Here is a 17,981-nt window from a genome sequence, read left to right on the forward strand (position 1 = left end):
TAAAACTGACCATCCTACCGATCCTTGACTTCGGCGATGTCATCTATAAAATAGCCTCCAACACTCTACTCAGCAAACTGGATGTAGTCTATCACAGTGCCATCCGTTTTGTCACCAAAGCCCCATATACTACCCACCACTGCGACCTGTACTCTCTTTTTGGCTGGCCCTCGCTTCATACTCGTCGTCAAACCCACTGGCTACAGGTTATCTACAAGTCTCTGCTAGGTAAAGCCCCGCCCTATCTCAGCTCGCTGGTCACCATAGCAGCACCCACTCGTAGCACACGCTCCAGCAGGTGTATCTCACTGGTCACCCCCAAAGCCAATTCCTCCTTTGGTCGCCTTTCCTTCCAGTTCTCTGCTGCCACTGACTGGAATGAACTGCAAAAATCACTGAAGCTGGAGATTCCCATCTCTCTCACTAGCTTTAAGAACCAGCTACCAGAGCAGTTCACAGATCACTGCACCTGTTCATAGCCCATCTGTATACAGCCCATCTATCTACCTCATTCACATACTGTATTTATTTATTTTGTTCCTTTTGCACCACAGTATCTCTACTTGCACATCCATCTTTTGCACATCTACCATTCCAGTGTTTAAATGCCATATTGTAATTACTTCGCCACCATGGCCTATTTATTGCCTCAACTCCCTTATTTGACCTTATTTCAGTCACTGTATATAGACTTTGTTTTCTTTTTTTTCTACTGTATGTTTTGTTCATTCCATGTGTAACTCTGTGTTGTTGTATGTGTCGAACTGCTATGCTTTATCTTGGCCAGGTCGCAGTTGCAAATGAGAACTTGTTCTTAACTAGCTTACCTGGTTAAATAAAGGTGAAAAAAATAAATAATAATAATTTCATTGGGGGTAATGGAAAAAACGCTCAGAAGTGGGGTGTGGGAGGGGTTGGGCAATTGTACCGTAATATTGATTGATTGTGTTGTTTATGTGATTCCAATAAAAATGAATTGTTTGCTAAGAAAGAAAGAAAGAAAGAAAGAAAGAAAGAAAGAAAGAAAGAAAGAAAGAAAGAAAGAAAGAAAGAAAGAAAGAAAGAAAGAAAGAAAGAAAGAAAGAAAGAAAGAAAGAAAGAAAGAAAGAAAGAAAGAAAGAAAGAAAGAAAGAAAGAAAGAAAGAAAGAAAGAAAGAAAGAAAGAAAATTCAGGCCGAATCGGAAGGATTGGCAACCGTAGCCTCAAACCCACGTTGCAGTACACCACCAAGCGAGGTTTGTAATTCACAGAGACGGCTTGTCTGTGAGGTAAATTCTGCTAAACTCAGCCCTGAGTTTAGCATTTTTGTTCAAAATGGCAGAGTTCACATAAAGTTAATGCCAAACATCGTTTTTAAAAACAGTCTACAACAAAAGACAAGTTTGCTCAAACCATGCAGAATATAACCATAACCAATATAACCACTGGTCTTGGATTGGATTTACTGGATAATCCTATATCTGGCTAGCGCCGTCAAAGTCAGGTGAACAGCCGCTGCTCTAGTTTGGGGAATAGGTCTCTCCTTATCCTGTATTTAGGCTAGATACTTCTGTTTAGATCTAGTATGAAGAGACATTTTGATGACATCAGCATGAACTAGTTACAACTTTATTCTGAGGGAGATGCCTCTGGGGAGTTAAAAGCGGCGTCCTCTCCTTGGGAAAGTGGGACTGCTTTAAATAGGCACCGGGTTCGAAGGAGGTCGTCACATCATCGGTCATTTTGGCTCATCACGGAGCGCCTATTGAGGGCAGATGCACTTAGTGGTGCCAGAATGCTGGGGTGACTGGAAATAAAATGGAGTCCACGGGAGCTACTGTACACACAGCCTGCAGAGAGATGGCCCCGGACTGTCAGCTTTAAAGAGTGAGGGGGGTGGGGGTGCCCAGTAGACCTCACACACACACACACACACACACAGATAATGCGGAGACAGACAGGCAGGGAGGCACAGATTTATATAATGCCACACAAACAACACACACTTTTAGGCAAATACTTGAGCAGACACACTCACTTTCGGACTTTATGGGAATGCTATGAGGTCCAAAAGTTATGGGCAGAGTTAGAAAGTTGGCTGTCAGAAGTATTACAATGTAATTCTACTTTAATCCATCTGTCTGCATATTTCAAGACTTGCAGTGAGATACGCAATGGCTTAGACAATACTCTTCTTGTCAATTATCTTGAAAAAGCATACTTAAAAACTATGAATCAACCAATCCTCCATCGTTAAGTCAATGGAAAGATCATATGCTTCATTATCTAAATATTGAAAGAGCGTGAGGGTTGGAGAGGAACAAAATGGTGCAATTTGAGGACGTGGCGGAGAGTAGTGCAGGCAGTGGAGATAGAGGTGGGAACAGGTGGGTCTGGTCAGGTGTGATGTTGTTGATGTTTGTGTGCATCTGTATGTTGTCTTTTGTATGTTTTGTATTGTATTAAATAATTAATTAAATAAATAACACCAACACATTATCACCGACACATACACGGCAGGGTTTTAAATGAGCAGGACGCTGAGCCAGTGAGCCCACGCCTATATTTCTGTGTGTGTGTGGGATTGGGGAGATTTATCTCTGCTAAAGCCACTAAAGCCCAATGTTTACGAGTCCTGGGGCCTGAGCCTCTCCCAAAGAAGCTTTCCCTCCAGCCTCTCTGCTCTGTCCAAAATTATTCCCTATATAGTGCACTAATTCTGACCAGAGCATTATGGGTCCTGTTCAAAAGTAGTGCACGATATAAGGAATAGGGTGCCATTCGAGACACACACCTCAGCTTCCCAGGCACAAGGACAACGATGAATAATATCCATCCACTCCGCATAGCTACCGTTACCAGCTAGCTAGCAACCTATAAAGAATGCTAGCCCAACTACATTTCACATCACAGACTTTAATTAGGGTTATTGTATTCAGGGAGCATGTTAGCTAGTAGTGCTAGTGCGCTAAATATTTTATTAGGGTTCCTGTATTCAGGAAGCGTGCTAGTAATGCTAGCACCAGCTTTTTACTAGGCTTACTGTAATTCAGAAGTGTGTTTGGGTGCCTCAAGGAAATATGAGCCAGTTTGTTTGGACAGGCGACAGTGGCCAAGTGGAGAAGGAAATGGGAGGTCAAATAGGGGTAGAGGGGTAAAGAGGGTCGGGTCAAGAGGCGAGCAGCTGTGAGGATCTGCAAAGCCTGACCAATGATCTACTACTATAACATTCTATTTCACTTCTCATACCATTTCAATGAATGTGGAATTTCTCCAAATCAATAATATCATACTATCACAAAGAAAAATAACTTGGTGTTTTTCTCTTGTCCCTGATAATGATGCTGTTAGCCTGAATACTGTTTTTATTCACATTAAACACAATTTAATTATAGGACAAACTACTACAATGTAGCCTACATAGTCAAAAGGAAGCAGCAGAACTGTAGGAAAATGACTAGGTAGTTTATATGGACTAGAAAAGTGTAAAGAAGGTCAACATCAGTCCCCAATTAATCTGAAGGAATTGATTGGACTAAAGGCTTCGCACACAACCCTTCAAACGCCAATCAATGTTCTACAATACCATCCAAGGGTCCCTTTACACTCACAGAACTAGGCATGCGTCTCAAATCGCACCCTATGGTCAAAGCTCTGGTCAAAAGTTGTCCACTGGCCTCCCGGGTGGCGCAGTGGTTAAGGGCGCTGTACTGCAGCGCCAGCTGTGCCATCAGAGTCCCTGGGTTCGCGCCCAGGCTCTGTCGTAACCGGCCGCGACCGGGAGGTCCGTGAGCCGACGCACAATTGGCCTAGCGTCGTCCGGGTTAGGGAGGGCTTGGTCGGTAGGGATGTCCTTGTCTCATCGCGCACCAGCGACTCTTGTGGCGGGCCGGGCGCAGTGCGCGCTAACCAAGGTTGCGCGCTAACCAAGGTTGCCAGGTGCACGACACATTGGTGCGGCTGGCTTCCGGGTTGGATGCGCGCTGTGTTAAGAAGCAGTGCGGCTGGTTGGGTTGTGTATCGGAGGACACATGACTTTCAACCTTCGTCTCTCCCGAGCCCGTACGGGAGTTGTAGCGATGAGACAAGATAGTAGCTACTACAACAATTGGATACCACGAAATTGGGGTAAAAAAATAAATAAAAAAAAGTTGTCCACTATAGTCGTGGCCAAAAGTTATGAGAATGACACAAATATACATTTCCACAAAGTTTGCTGCTTCAGTGTCTTTAGATATTTTCGTTACTATGGAATACTGAAGAATAATTACAAGCATTTCATTAGTGGCAAAGGCTAAGGCAACATGAACATGATGCAAAGTTGATGCAAAGAGTCAATATTTGCAGTGTTGACCCTTCTTTTTCAAGACCTCTGCGATCTGCCCTGGTATGCTGTCAATTAACTTCTGGGCCACATCCTGACTGATGGAAACCCATTCTTGCATAATCAATGCTTGGAGTTTGTCAAAATGTGTGGGATTTTGTTTGTCCACCCGCCTCTTTAGGATGGACCACAAGTTCTCAATGGGATTAAGGTCTGGGGAGTTTCCTGGCCATGGACCCAAAATATCGATGTTTTGTTCCCCAAGCCAATTAGTTATCAATTTTGCCTTATGGCAAGGTGCTCCATCATGCTGGAAAAGGCATTGTTTGTCACCAAACTGTTCCTGGATGGTTGGGAGAAGTTGCTCTCGGAGGATGTGTTGGTACCATTCTTTATTCATGTCTGTGTTCTTAGGAAAAATTGTGAGTAAGCCCACTCCCTTGGCTGAGAAGCAACCCCACACATAAATGGCCTTCTTCACAACAATTGAACCGCTCTCCTTGAAATTTTTGATGATGTGATAAATGGTTGATTTAGGTGCAATCTTACTGGCAGCAATATCTTTGCCTGTGAAGCCCTTTTTGTGCAAAGCAATGATGACGGCACGTGTTTCCTTGCAGGTAACCATGATTGACAGAGGAAGAACAATGATTCCAAGCACCACCCTCCTTCAAGCTTCCAGTCTGTTATTCGAACTCAATCAGCATGACAGATTGATCTCCAGCCTTGTACTCGTCAACACTCACCTGTGTTAACGAGAGAATCACTGACATGATGTCAGCTGGTCCTTTTGTGGCAGGGCTGAAATGCAGTGGAATTTTTTGGGGTTCGGGATTCAGTTAATTTGCATGGCAAATAGGGACTTTGCAATTAATTGCAATTCATCTGATCACTCTTCATAACATTCTGGAGTATATGCAAATTGCCATCATACAAACTGACGCAGCAGACTTTGTGAAAATGAAAATTTGTGTCGTTCTCAAAACTTTTGGCCACGACTGTAGTTGTATAATGTAATGCGATATGATATCATTATATTTGCCCAATGTAAATAGAATAGCATTCCTCTGAAAGTCATTAGTACAATGTTTCTAGAATGTTTGTGTGTTCCCTCCGCACACTCCACTGGCTTCCAGTGGACTGTATATAGGGAATAGGGTGCCATTTGGAATGTAACCTATGATTAATGCAGTCCATTTATGTGGTCAACATTGGCCAATGGGTGAGGCAGTGTCACATTTGGAATTCGGCCCATATGCCTTAAATGTCTAAGGTGTCTGTGTATTTCATTGTTTATAGTCTCCTATGAATCATCCTCACTAATAACCAATGGAATTTTCTCCTAGGAAGTGTGAAAACGCTGGCTCTCAGTATCCAGCATATTTTGGGAATGAATGCTAGTGTTTCTGGTAGACTTCCAGTCATTGCGCTAACACTAGTTAGCATTGGCTCTCTGAACTCCTAAATATAAATATCTGTGCACTTCATTCCCCTTTTCAAGGGATTAATGCAAGGGCACCGATGAAACGTTCTGTTAATGTTTGCCAACACAATCCCCCTACCAAATCTCAAAGAACACTGACGATAAGGCTCCAATAAAAGCATTTTATGGATTGGTCAACAGATCAAGGAGAAATACTAGGGCTTCAAAATAAGGTTGTCAGAACAAGGGTTGGCAAACAACCATCCATGAATCAAATCAAATGTTATTAGTCACAGTGTGCCGAATACAACAGGTGTAGTAGACCTTACACTGAAATGCTTACTTGTAATATCTGTCGAAGTTGGATATTGTACACGATCAATGCTTTGGTACCTAAATAATAATTTGGTAAAATGGGAATCCTTCATATAATTTCAAAATGTTTAAATAATACTCTATGCTTGTTTTGTTCCATAATAATAACATAGGGTTTAAATAACAGTAGAGTTTACCCTATGAGACAGGCCTTTAAAATTCAACCTGAACTTCCAGTGACTCTGTTTGGGATAGCGCCCTGCAGATTAATGAAGATTTATGACAACAGTCTGACCACTGGTCAGGATAATATCAGCCCAGCCCAGCCTCACTGAGCTGCTGAAACCGAGGCAGAGAGAATTTGTACCAAATGGCACACTATATCCTATGTAGTGCACTTGAAGTGCAATACTTTTGACCAGGGAGTAATAGGAGCCATAGGAGCCATAGGGCTATGGTCAAAAGGAGTTCACTTTAAATGTTTTATTTATTTTAATTTTAACAGGGAAGACATATTGAAACCTTTTCCAAATTCGCCCTGAATAAAACAATATACAGTTGAAGTCTGAAGTTTACATACACTTACGTTGGCGTCATTAAAACTCGTTTTTCAACCACTCCACAAATTTCTTGTTAACAAACTACAGTCAAATTGTTAACAGACAGATTATTTCACTTATAATTCACTGTATAACAATTCCAGTGGATCAGAAGTTTACAAACACTAAGTTGACTGTGCCTTTAAACAGATTGGAAAATTCCAGAAAATTATGTCATGGCTTTAGAAGTTTCTGATAGGCTAATTGACATAATTTGAGTAAATTGGAGGTGTCCCTGTGGATGTATTTCAAGGCCTACCTTCAAACACAGTGCTTCTTTGCTTGACATCATGGGCAAATCAAAAGAAATCACCAAGACCTCAGAAAGAAAATTGTAGACCACAAGCCTGGTTCATCCTTGGGAGCAATTTCCAAATGCCTAAAGGTACCACGTTCATCTATACAAACAATAGTACGCAAGTATAAACACCATGGGACCACACAGCCGTCATACTGCTCAGGAAGGAGACGCGTTCTGTCTCCTAGAGATGAACGTACTTTGGTGCGAAAAGTGCAAATCAATCCCAAAACAACAGCAAAGGACCTCGTGAAGATGCTGGAAGAAACAGGTACAAAAGTATCTATATCCACAGTAAAATGAGTCCTATATCGACACAACCTGAAAGGCGCTCAGCAAGGAAGAAGCCACTGCTCCAAAACCCAGACTACGGTTTGCAACTGCACATGACGACATGTGCAGTACATTTTGGAGATAGTACATTTTGGAGAAATGTTCTCTGGTCTGATGAAACTAAATTAGAACGGTTTGACCATAATGACCATTGTAATGTTTGGAGGAAAAAGGGGGAGGCTTGCAAGCTGAAGAACACCATCCCAACCGTGAACCCCGGGGGTGGCAGCATCATGTTGTGGGGGTGCTTTGCTGCAGGAGGGACTGGTGCACTTCACAAAATAGATGGCTTCATGAGGATGGAAAATTATGTGTGAAGACAGTGAAGAGCCGACTCCGGGATGCTGGCTAAGGGATGCAAAGAAAAATCCATATCTCAGACTGGCCAATAAAAGATTGGCAAAATAACACACACTGGACAGAGGACCTCTGCCTAGAAGACCAGCATCGCCGGAGTTTCCTCTTCACTGTTGACGTTGAGAGTGGTGTTTTTTGTACTATTTAATGAAGCTGTCAGTTGAGGACTTGTGAGGCATCTGTTCCTGTAACGGCTGTTGGAAGGAGAGGAGCAAGGTGCAGCGTGGTACATGTTCATACCTTTAATTTGAACTGAACACTGAAATAACAAAAAGAACGAACAAAACCGAAACCGTTCTGTCTGGTGCAGACCCACAAAACAGAAAACAACTACCCACAAAACACAGGTGGGAAAAGGCTACCTAAATATGGTTCTCAATCAGAGACAACGATAGACAGCTGCCTCTGATTGAGAACCACACCCGGCCAAACACACAGAAATAGAAAACATAGAACACAACATAGAATGCCCACCCCAACTCACGCCCTGACCAAACCAAAATAAAGACATAAAAAGGATCTCTAAGGTCAGGGCGTGACATTTCCTCAAACTAGACACTAATGTACTTGTCCTCTTGCTCAGTTGTGCACCGGGGACTCCCACTCCTCTTTCTATTCTGGTTAGAGACAGTTTGCGCTGTTCTGTGAAGGGAGTAGTACACAGCGTTGTACGAGATCTTCAATTTCTTGGCAATTTCTCACATGGAATAGCCTTAATGTCTGAGAAAAGGAATAGACTGACGAGGTTCAGAAAAAAGTTATTTGTTTCTGGCCATTTTGAGCCTGTAATTGAACCCACGAATACTGATGCTCCAGATACTCAACTAGTCTAAAGAAGGCCAGTTTTATTGCTTCTTTAATCAGCAAAACAGTTTTTAGCTACGCTAACATAATTGCAAAAGTATTTTCTAATGATCAACTAGCCTTTCAAAATGACAAACTTGGATTAGCTAACACAACGTGCCATTGTAACACAGGAGTGATGGTTGCTCATAATGGGCCTCTGTACGCCTATGTAGATATTCCATTAACAAATCTGACGTTTCCAGCTGCAATAGTCTATTACAACATTAACAATGTCTACAATTGTATTTCTGATAAATTTGATGTTATTTAAATGGACAAAAAAATGTGCTTTTCTTAGCAAAGGAGAAATGCGCACTATCAGGGATGTAAACAAATTTGTGCACAACATTTTTGAGAAATAAGCTTTTAGTGTGTATGGAAAATTGGGATATTTATTTAAATTAGGATATTTAATTTCAGCACATGAAACATGGGATCAACACTTTACATGTTGCGTTTATTTTTTTTCAGTATATATACATTGTGTAGTATACATAGTGAAGAGAACAGGTCCCAAAATCGTCTGCTGTGGTACACCTTTTTGTACCTCAAGAAATTCAGACTTAACCCCATCAATTCTCTTCATAGGGTATAGGGTGCCATTTCGGAAGCAGCTACAGAGAGAGGTGGTGGGCGTATTGATTGGTTAAGTGAGGCTAGGGGATGTGCTGGAGTTAATACCTTTTGTCACGTTCTGACCTTTATTTCCTTTGTTTTGTCTTTATTTAGTATGGTCAGGGCGTGAGTTGGGGTGGGCAGTCTGTGTGTTTTTCTATGTTGTGGTTTTGAGTTCAGCCTAGTATGGTTCTCAATCAGAGGCAGGTGTCGTTAGTTGTCTCTGATTGTGAATCATACTTAGGTAGCCTGGGTTTCACTTTTGAGTTGTGGGTGTTTGTTTTCCGTGTGTGTGTGTTTGTTGCCACACGGTACGGTTTCGTTCATGTTCACGTTTATGGTTTTGTATTTTCATAGTGTTCAGTTTATATCTTAAAATAAAACGTTATGGACACTTACCATTGGTCCTCCGATCCTTCTCGCTTCTCAGAGGAGGAGGAGGAGGAATGCCGTTACACCTTTAGCCATCCAGTCGGGAGCAGAGAACCAGAGAGCTTTTCGCTCGGCACACACTTGCTCACATCATTGATCCGGTATGTTAAATAAAATATAGAACCCACTTAAGCCAAATTAAGGCATGTGGTCAAATCAAAATCAATCAAATCAAATGTATTTATATAGCCCTTTGTACATCAGCTGATATCTCAAAGTGCTGTACAGAAACCCAGCCTAAAACCCCAAACAGCAAGCAATGCAGGTGTAGAAGCACGGTGGCTAGGAAAAACTCCCTAGAAAGGCCAAAACCTAGGAAGAAACCTAGAGAGGAACCAGGCTATGAGGGGTGGCCAGTCCTCTTCTGGCTGTGCCGGGCGGTCAAATGCAGTCAGGGCTATAGGGGAGTCAGTGGGTATGGTGGGTAGAGAGTGTTTTAAGTTGTGTTTGAATGACCCCTCAACCCGCGACTGATGTGAGGGGTGTGTGGGGAGAACTCTGAGGCCAAAATGGCAGTTATTAAGAAAAGAGAGAGAGAGAGAGATTTGGTGATCGCTTGACTGACAAGTGCTCAATAGGAGATTCTGACCAAAACGTCATGCTGATAGACACACAAAAAATACATCTAAATTATGTCCTTTCACAACCAGTATACAACCTGACTGTGACAACACTTTGCACACTGGTATTACTAGCAGTTTGGGGGTGGACTCACAATATCACTCAAACACAGCTCAAGGCTTTCCCGGACGATTATGGTTAGGGGTAACAACACGCACTGTAATCTTGGGTTATTACACGGTTAAAAGGGAAGTTTAGGACTTTAATTTGATGTTAGATGGTTCCTCACCCTGAAAGTAGTCTATGGGCCTGGAGAAACTAAAATCCATGGTTCAGTTTTCTTTAAATGGATACTTTGGGATTTTGGCAATGAGGTCCTTTATCTACTTCCCCAGAGTCAGATGAACTCGTGGACACCATTTTTATGTCTCTTCGTGCAATTTGAAGGAAGTTGCTAACTAGCGTTAGCGCACTAGGTAAGTAGCATTAAAGTAATGACTGGAAGTCTATGGGTATCTGCTATGGGTAAAACTACTTCTACCTCCTTCATACTGCACATAGATATAAAAAATGGTATCCACTAGTTCATCCGACTCTGGTGAAGTAGATAAAGAAAATTGCCAAATCCTGAAGTATTTCTTTAAACAGCCATCACAAACTCCAGCTAACATAAGCCACTGCTAGAGAACAATCAATGGAAGTGATATGAGCAATTGTGCATTTACCAAAACACTATGGAGCTGATTTGATTTGGCAATGTAGTCTGGACTCACCACTGTCCTTGTCCTCTGCAATGCACTCATGGATGGACTCACTGAGCCCCAGGCTAGCCGCGCTAGGCAAGGGACCCAGGATGGAAGCTAGGGAGGGCCCTCCTCTGGGTGGTGGATGTGGAGGGGGTGCCTCCTCTGTCACTCCTTCTTCCCCTCTTTCGTCCCCTTGCTGTTCCCCCTGGATGACCTGGCAGAGGAAGTCCTGGTTCAGGTGTTGGGCGACTGCCTCCAGCTCCTCGTCCTCCTCGGGGTCCACCTCCCTGGGGCTGGAGCACGAGGCCTGAGAAAGCACCTCGTCCAGCGGGTCTGAGGGTCAGAGTGGAGAGGATGGGTCTTGGGGATATATACAGTACATACACATATTCAGGGATTGAGTCACATAGGTGTTATGTGCATAGCTGTACTTTAGACACACACACACGCTGCTCTTTTCAGAGAACTCAAAATGACAATCATCCGCAGTTCTCCGCCTGCCATTTTCAAAGGGCAAAAGTGTGACCTCATGACACTGATGAAGCACCTTGTCAGAACTGACCTACAGCGTCGCCTTGATTAAAAAAACGACAGAAGCCACAGAGACGTGCTTCTTGTTGAGTTAGTATAAAAAACACACTAAAGGCAGTGGGCACACACACGCACGCACGCACGCAAACACACACACACACACACCTATTTCTTTGGCATAGGCAGCGTAGATCCCTCTGAGCTTTGGCCTGCTGTTTTCCAGCTCCGTCTCGATCTCGTCTCGATACAAACTGATTTCACCTGCAGGGGTAGAGAGACGGTGAAACTGAGATGACCCTTCACATTACATTGTTTGTTTTCACATTTACAATTCTCTCAATCCTACAGTGACCTAGTTGATCGCATGCATTTTATGACATTTTACATTCATTTACATTACATTTTATATCACAATTATTTTGATGAGATTTTTGAGTTTTATTTACATACAAAATGCTCAAAGATCTAATCAAAAATGCTCACAGACTTAAAGTTTCAAAAATTTGTGGTAGCCTGCGCTGAGGCTACCTATTACCACAATATAAACCAAACATACCTTGAACTTCATCCAGCTTTTTGGCTAACTCTTGTTCAAGCTACAATGGGGTAAGGGAGAGTCAAAGTGAAAAAAACTATTGATGGGATTCAGTGAATTGCAGATTTACGGATAGTGCTTTCAGAAGTGTATTGGAATTGCACAGTAGCATGTTCTGGATGGATGAGTTGACACTTGATATGGAAACTGGCAGTCTGGTCACATACCAGATTACTTCTCATCCACGTTTGTGGTAAAAACTGAACGAGTCACGCCATGCAACTAAAAGTTTCTAAATCAAGTGTCAACTCCTTCCATTCGGGCCACGCTTCTGTGCAAATCAAATGCACTGAGATATGATTGACAGGGCAAGCCAGCCAATGCCTGGAAAGAGTCAGATAACGTACCGCCTGCATCTTGACCTTCCTCTGTCCAGCAGTGAAAGAGGGTGGGTCACACTCCTGCTCCAGATCCACCCGCATGAACTCATCGATGGTCAGCTGACTGGTGGGAGTGTCCTCGAACTCTGTCAATCTTGACAACAGAAGGAGAGGTGTGTCACATTCTGACCTTAGTTCCTTTTTCTGTCTCTATTTTGGTTTGGTCAGGGCGTGAGTTGGGGTGGGCATTCTATGTTTTTCAGTCTGTTTTGTTCTGTTTGTTGTATTTCTATGTGTTTGGCCTGGTATGGTTCCCAATCAGAGGCAGCTGTCAATCGTTGTCTCTGATTGAGAACCATACTTAGGTAGCCTGTTCCCACATATGTTTGTGGGTAGTTGTTTTCCGTTTTGTGTATTGCACCTTGCAGAACTGTTCATTTGTAGTTTTGTTTGTTCAAGTATTCGTATTGATTAAAAGATATTATGAAGACTTACCACGCTGCACCTTGCTCTTCTCCTTCTCCCGACAACAGACGTTACAGAACTTACCCACCACCAACGGACCAAGCAGCGTGGTAAAAAGGAGGAATGGACATGGGAGGACATTCTAAACGGGAAGGGAGCCTACACATGGGAGGAGATCCTGGCTGGAAGGGATCGCCTCCCACGGGAACAGGTGGAGGCAGCCAGGAAAGCGGAGGCAGCCAGGAAAGCGGAGGCAGCAGGAAAAGGGAGCCAGCGATATGAGGGAACACGGCTGGCAAGGAAGCCCGAGAGGCAGACCCAAAAATGTATTGGGGGGTGGCATACGGAGAGACTGGCGGAGTCAGGTAGGAGACCTGAGCCAACTCCCCGTGCTTACCGTGGCGAGAGGTTGACCGGGCAGGCACCGTGTTATGTGGTGAAGCGCATGGTGTCCCCAGTGCGCACGCATAGCCCGGTGCGCTACATCGCAGCTCCTCGAATAGGCCGGGCTAGAGTGGGCATCGGGCCAGGAGGGATGAAGCCAGCTCAGCGCATCTGGTCTCCAGTGCGTCTCCTCGGCCCGGGTTATATGGCACCAGCCCTACGCACGGTGTCCTCGGTTCGCCAGCACAGCCCAGTGCGGCCTGTTCCAACTCTCCGCACTTGCCGGGCTACAGGGGGTATCCAACCAGGACGGGTTGTGCAGGCTCGTTGCTCGAGACCTCCAGTGCGCCTCCACGGCCCAGTGCATCCGGTGCCTCGGCCAAGGAAGAGGCCGCCTGTATGTCTCCCCAGCCTGTCCGGCGCCGCCAGAGTCTCCCGCCTGTCCGGCGCCGCCAGAGTCTCCCGCCTGTCCGGCGCCGCCAGAGTCTCCCGCCTGTCCGGCGCCGCCAGAGTCTCCCCCCTGTCCGGCGCCGCCAGAGTCTCCCTCATATTCGGGGCCCGCGGTAAGGGTCCCCACACCAGAGGCACCACATAAGTGGGTCAAGACTAAGGTGGAGTGAGGTCTACGTCCCGCACCAGAGCCGCCACCGCGGTGAAATGCCCACCCAGACCCTCCCCTATAGTTTCAGGTTTTGCGGCCGGAGTCCGCACCTTTGGGGGGGAGGTTTGTTATGTCACGTTCTGACCTTATGTCTATATTTTGGTTTGGTCAGGGCGTGAGTTGGGGTGGGCATTTATGTTTTTCAGTCTGTTTTGTTCTGTGTTGTATTTCTATGTGTTTGGCCTGGTATGGTTCCCAATCAGAGGCAGCTGTCAATCGTTGTCTCTGAGAACCATAACTTAGGTAGCCTGTTCCCACCTGTGTTTGTGGGTAGTTGTTTTGTGTATTGCACCTTGCAGAACTGTTCGATTGTCGTTTTGTTGTTTGTTTTGTTCAAGTATCCGTATTGATTAAAAGGTATGAATACTTACCACGCTACAACTTGGTCTTCTCCTTCTCCCGACAACAGACGTTACAAGGTGTCACTATCTGGTCAAGTTACAAAGGACGGATGAAGACCTTTTCTCTATACACACTGATGATGGCCTAACAGCTGAAATATTTGTATTTTGCTCTTGTTACATTCAAATAAAAGCAATAAATAACTCTGAAAATCAATTTCTTAACTCAAACCTTACCACCAACTTCCAGCCTTAATTTAACCATAACCCCAGAGCTTGCATGGTCATCTAGCAGTGTATGTGTTAGGGTGCGGGGTTAGGGAAAGCATAGGCTTTACCAACAGTCTTCAATGGACCAAACTGCATTTGCCAACATGATGGGATCTACTAAGCTGCAGTAGGCTAGTGAAGGTTTGGTGGCTAGCGAGAGGATATGAGCCCTGTCCAGAATAGGATTCCAGCCATGACAGAGACATGCCCTCATCTGCTCCCCTCTTAGCTCGTACCTTTTCCTCAGTGTGGCCTCGCACACTTTCACCACTCCGATCACGTCCTTGACGGTGCGGCGGAACTCGTGCATCCGGGCAGCCACCAGCAGCGCTGGGGAAGAAGCGAGGATTACAGTGATCAACCAACACACACCTCTCTTTTTCACCCACAGAAGAACACACGTGCATAGTTTTAAAAAAATCAGTCTCTCGATGTGCAAAACTGATAGAAACATACCCCAACCGACTTACAGCTGTAATCGCAGCAAAAGGTGGCGCTACAAAGTATTAACTTAAGGGGACTGAATAATTTTGCACGCCCAATTTTTCAGTTTTTGATTTGTTAAATTTTGAAATATCCAATAAATGTCGTTCCACTTCATGATTGTGTCCCACTTGTTGATTCTTCACAAAAAAATACAGTTTTATATCTTTATGTTTGAAGCATGAAATGTGGCAAAAGGTCGCAAAGTTCAAGGGGGCCGAATACTTTCGCAAGGCACTGTACTTCCAAAGTTGTGGCAAAATGGCTTAAGGACAACAAAGTCAAGGTATTGGAGTGACCATCACAAAGCCCTGACCTCAATCCTATAGAAGATGTGTGGGCAGAACTGAAACAAGTGTGTGCGAGCAAGGATGCCTACAAACCTGACTCACGTTTGACCCAAATTAAACAATTTAAAGGCAATGCTACCCACTGGGAATGTGATGAAAGAAATAAAAGCTGAAATAAATCATACTCTCTACTATTATTCTGACATTTCACATTCTTAAAATAAAGTGGTGATTCTGACTGACCTAAGACAGACATTTTTTACAAGGATTAAATGTCAGGAATTGTGAAAAACTGAGTTTAAATGTATTTGGCTAAGGTGTATGTAAACTTCCGACTTCAACTGTACATGCTTAGTACTTTTGACCAGTGAACCAGTATCTATACCCTAATGTTCTGTGCACACTGGTTGGGACTGCAATAAGTAGGCTAGACCCAATCACTTGTTTCCATGCGTGAAGAGACAAAAGAGGCTGTTGTGCCATCACCGCGTTGCACTTGCGCACACTTTTGTCGTTCTATATCTGAACAGACCTCACGGATAGAAGAGAAGGCTTTTCTGTTTACAGCTCATCTTCCACCCCAGAGGACAGAAGCCATTTAAAGCCATGTGTCCTAGTCTAAACTTCCCCTCCTTTGCTCCAAATACTTTGAATGATTAATGAATAAATTATGAATTATTTAGATATCGCAGTAGGCAGCAAATATTTGGGAGGGAAGGCGGGTGGCAGTAGTGGTTGGGGGGTTTTAAGAGCTGAACCTTACACTTGAGGAGGAAGCTTGTTGTGCTATTTATTCCTAAACTATGGGATATTGCTGACTCCACAGCGCAGAATAGAATAGAAGCTTAAATGCACTGCTTTAGGGGTTTGAGGGCAGAGGGGTCTCAAGCTGTTAAATTTTGAACACTGTGTTCTTAGACTCCAGGCTAGGTACTGAGTAGGCTTTACAGCTTTTCATGACTGTTGCTTCTCTGCCACCCACAGCACATTCATAACCCACAGCACCTTCATAAAGAACTATTAACGGTCACTTCAATCTTTTTTTACATTTATTTTTTAACCTTTATTTAACTAGGCAAGTCAGTTAAGAACAAATTCTTATTTACAATGACGGCCTACCCCAGCCAAATCCGGACGACACTAGGCCAATTGTGCGCCGCCCTATGGGACGGCAGGATGTGATACAGCCTGGATTTGAACCAGGGACTGTAGTGACACCTCTTGCACAGAGATGCAGTGCCTTAGACTGCTGTGCCAATTGGGAGCCCAATGTTAAGACCAATGTTTCAGTCACAAAGACAGTTGAATCTATGGTTCTAGCAACCTGTCTTTTTTAAAAGTGTTATGCTGGCACTTTTGGACAGGAAGTCTTGTGTAAGGACAATTGCGCCGATCAAGACCTTCAGGTGGAGAGACTGGTCACTCCAAAGGTCAGGCCACGTCCTAAAGTTCATCCCCATAGCAACCAACGTACCTGCCCCACACAGCCCAGAGGGCCTGCGTCCCGTGTGCATCCAGTCCCTCTTCATCCTCTGTAGTAGGCGCAGTGCAGTCATGGACACCTCATGGGTCTTCTCCCCAAATTCCAGCATGTGGGCGAAACGAGGGATGTACAGGCAAGGGTCTTCGGGAAGGAGGAGAGGAAGTTAACAATACAAATATGTAACATCATAAAAATATAAGGAGGATGAAGGCACTCTTCATTAAGGGTGTGCCGACCTGGCCATACTCATATTCATAATCGTATCTGTAAATTGACAGTTGATCGGATGATACTCGTGATCGGAAATATAATAATACCTAAGTACAGTGCCTTCAGCAAGTATTCACACCCCTAGACTAAAATAGATTTAACAGAGTACCACAGTATGAGTCATAATACCCATAAAACCTATCAGTCAAACAAGGAAATGGTTCCAATAGTTTTTCCAATGAATAGTGGAAAAACTATTGGAACCATCTCCCTGTTTGATCGCTAGGTTTTATGTGTATTATGACACCTCTACTGTGGGGCTCTATTGTCATTTTTTGTCAACGATCTACACAAAATACTCTGTAATGCCAAAGTGGAAGAAAAATTCTAACATCGGACAATAAAACACTAATATACAGTATCTCTAATAAATAAGTATTCAAGCCCGAGTCAATACGTTAGAATCGTCTTTGTCTTTCTGAATAAGTCTTTAAGAGCTTTGCACACCTGGATTGTACAATATTTGCACATTATTATTTTCAAAATTCTTCAAGCTCTGTCTAGTTGGTTGTTGATTATTGCTAGACAGCCATTTTCAAGTCTTGCCATAGATTGGCCTTGTGTGTTTGGTAATTGTCCTGCTGAAAGGTGAATTTGTCTCCCAGTGCCTTTTTGAAAGCAGACTGAACCAAGTTTTTTCCTCTAGGATTTTGCCTGTGCTTAGCTCTATTCTGTTTCTTTTAATTCTAAAAAACTCCCTATTTCTTGCCGATGACACGCATACCCATAACATGATGCAGCTAGCACCATGCTTGAAAATATGAAGAGCGTTTCTCAGTGATGTGTTATCTTGGATTTGCCCCAAACATAACGCTTTGTATTCAGCACAAAAGTACATTTTTTGCAGTATTACTTTAGTGACTTATTGCAAGGATGCATGCTTTTCCCTCTTTTTACTCTGTAATTTATGTTTGTCGTTACTCCACAATACTATGTTGTTAATCCATTGTCAGTTATATCCTATCTCTTCCATTAAACAGTAATTGTTTTAAAATCACCATTGCACTCATGGTGAAATCCCTGAGCGTTTTCCTTGCTCTCCGGCAGCTGAGTGAGCAA

General features: G+C 43.7%; 1 protein-coding gene across 3 annotated transcripts in view; it reads right to left on the reverse strand.

The window, feature by feature from the left end:
- Window positions 1–17,981, reverse strand: part of brf1b (BRF1 RNA polymerase III transcription initiation factor subunit b) — a 127,301-nt gene that overhangs the window by 60,679 nt on the left and 48,641 nt on the right. For all 3 annotated transcript variants that reach the window (XM_021612195.2, XM_036985214.1, XM_036985215.1), the window contains 6 exons: window positions 16,644–16,793; window positions 14,633–14,726; window positions 12,303–12,429; window positions 11,917–11,956; window positions 11,526–11,621; window positions 10,857–11,162 (listed from right to left, as the gene is read on the reverse strand). In XM_021612195.2, the coding sequence (XP_021467870.2) occupies window positions 10,857–11,162; window positions 11,526–11,621; window positions 11,917–11,956; window positions 12,303–12,429; window positions 14,633–14,726; window positions 16,644–16,793 (813 nt within the window). The remainder of the gene's footprint in view (window positions 1–10,856; window positions 11,163–11,525; window positions 11,622–11,916; window positions 11,957–12,302; window positions 12,430–14,632; window positions 14,727–16,643; window positions 16,794–17,981) is intronic.

This window comes from Oncorhynchus mykiss, chromosome 8, assembly GCF_013265735.2.
Source record: "Oncorhynchus mykiss isolate Arlee chromosome 8, USDA_OmykA_1.1, whole genome shotgun sequence".
NCBI classification, from domain to species: domain Eukaryota; kingdom Metazoa; phylum Chordata; class Actinopteri; order Salmoniformes; family Salmonidae; genus Oncorhynchus; species Oncorhynchus mykiss.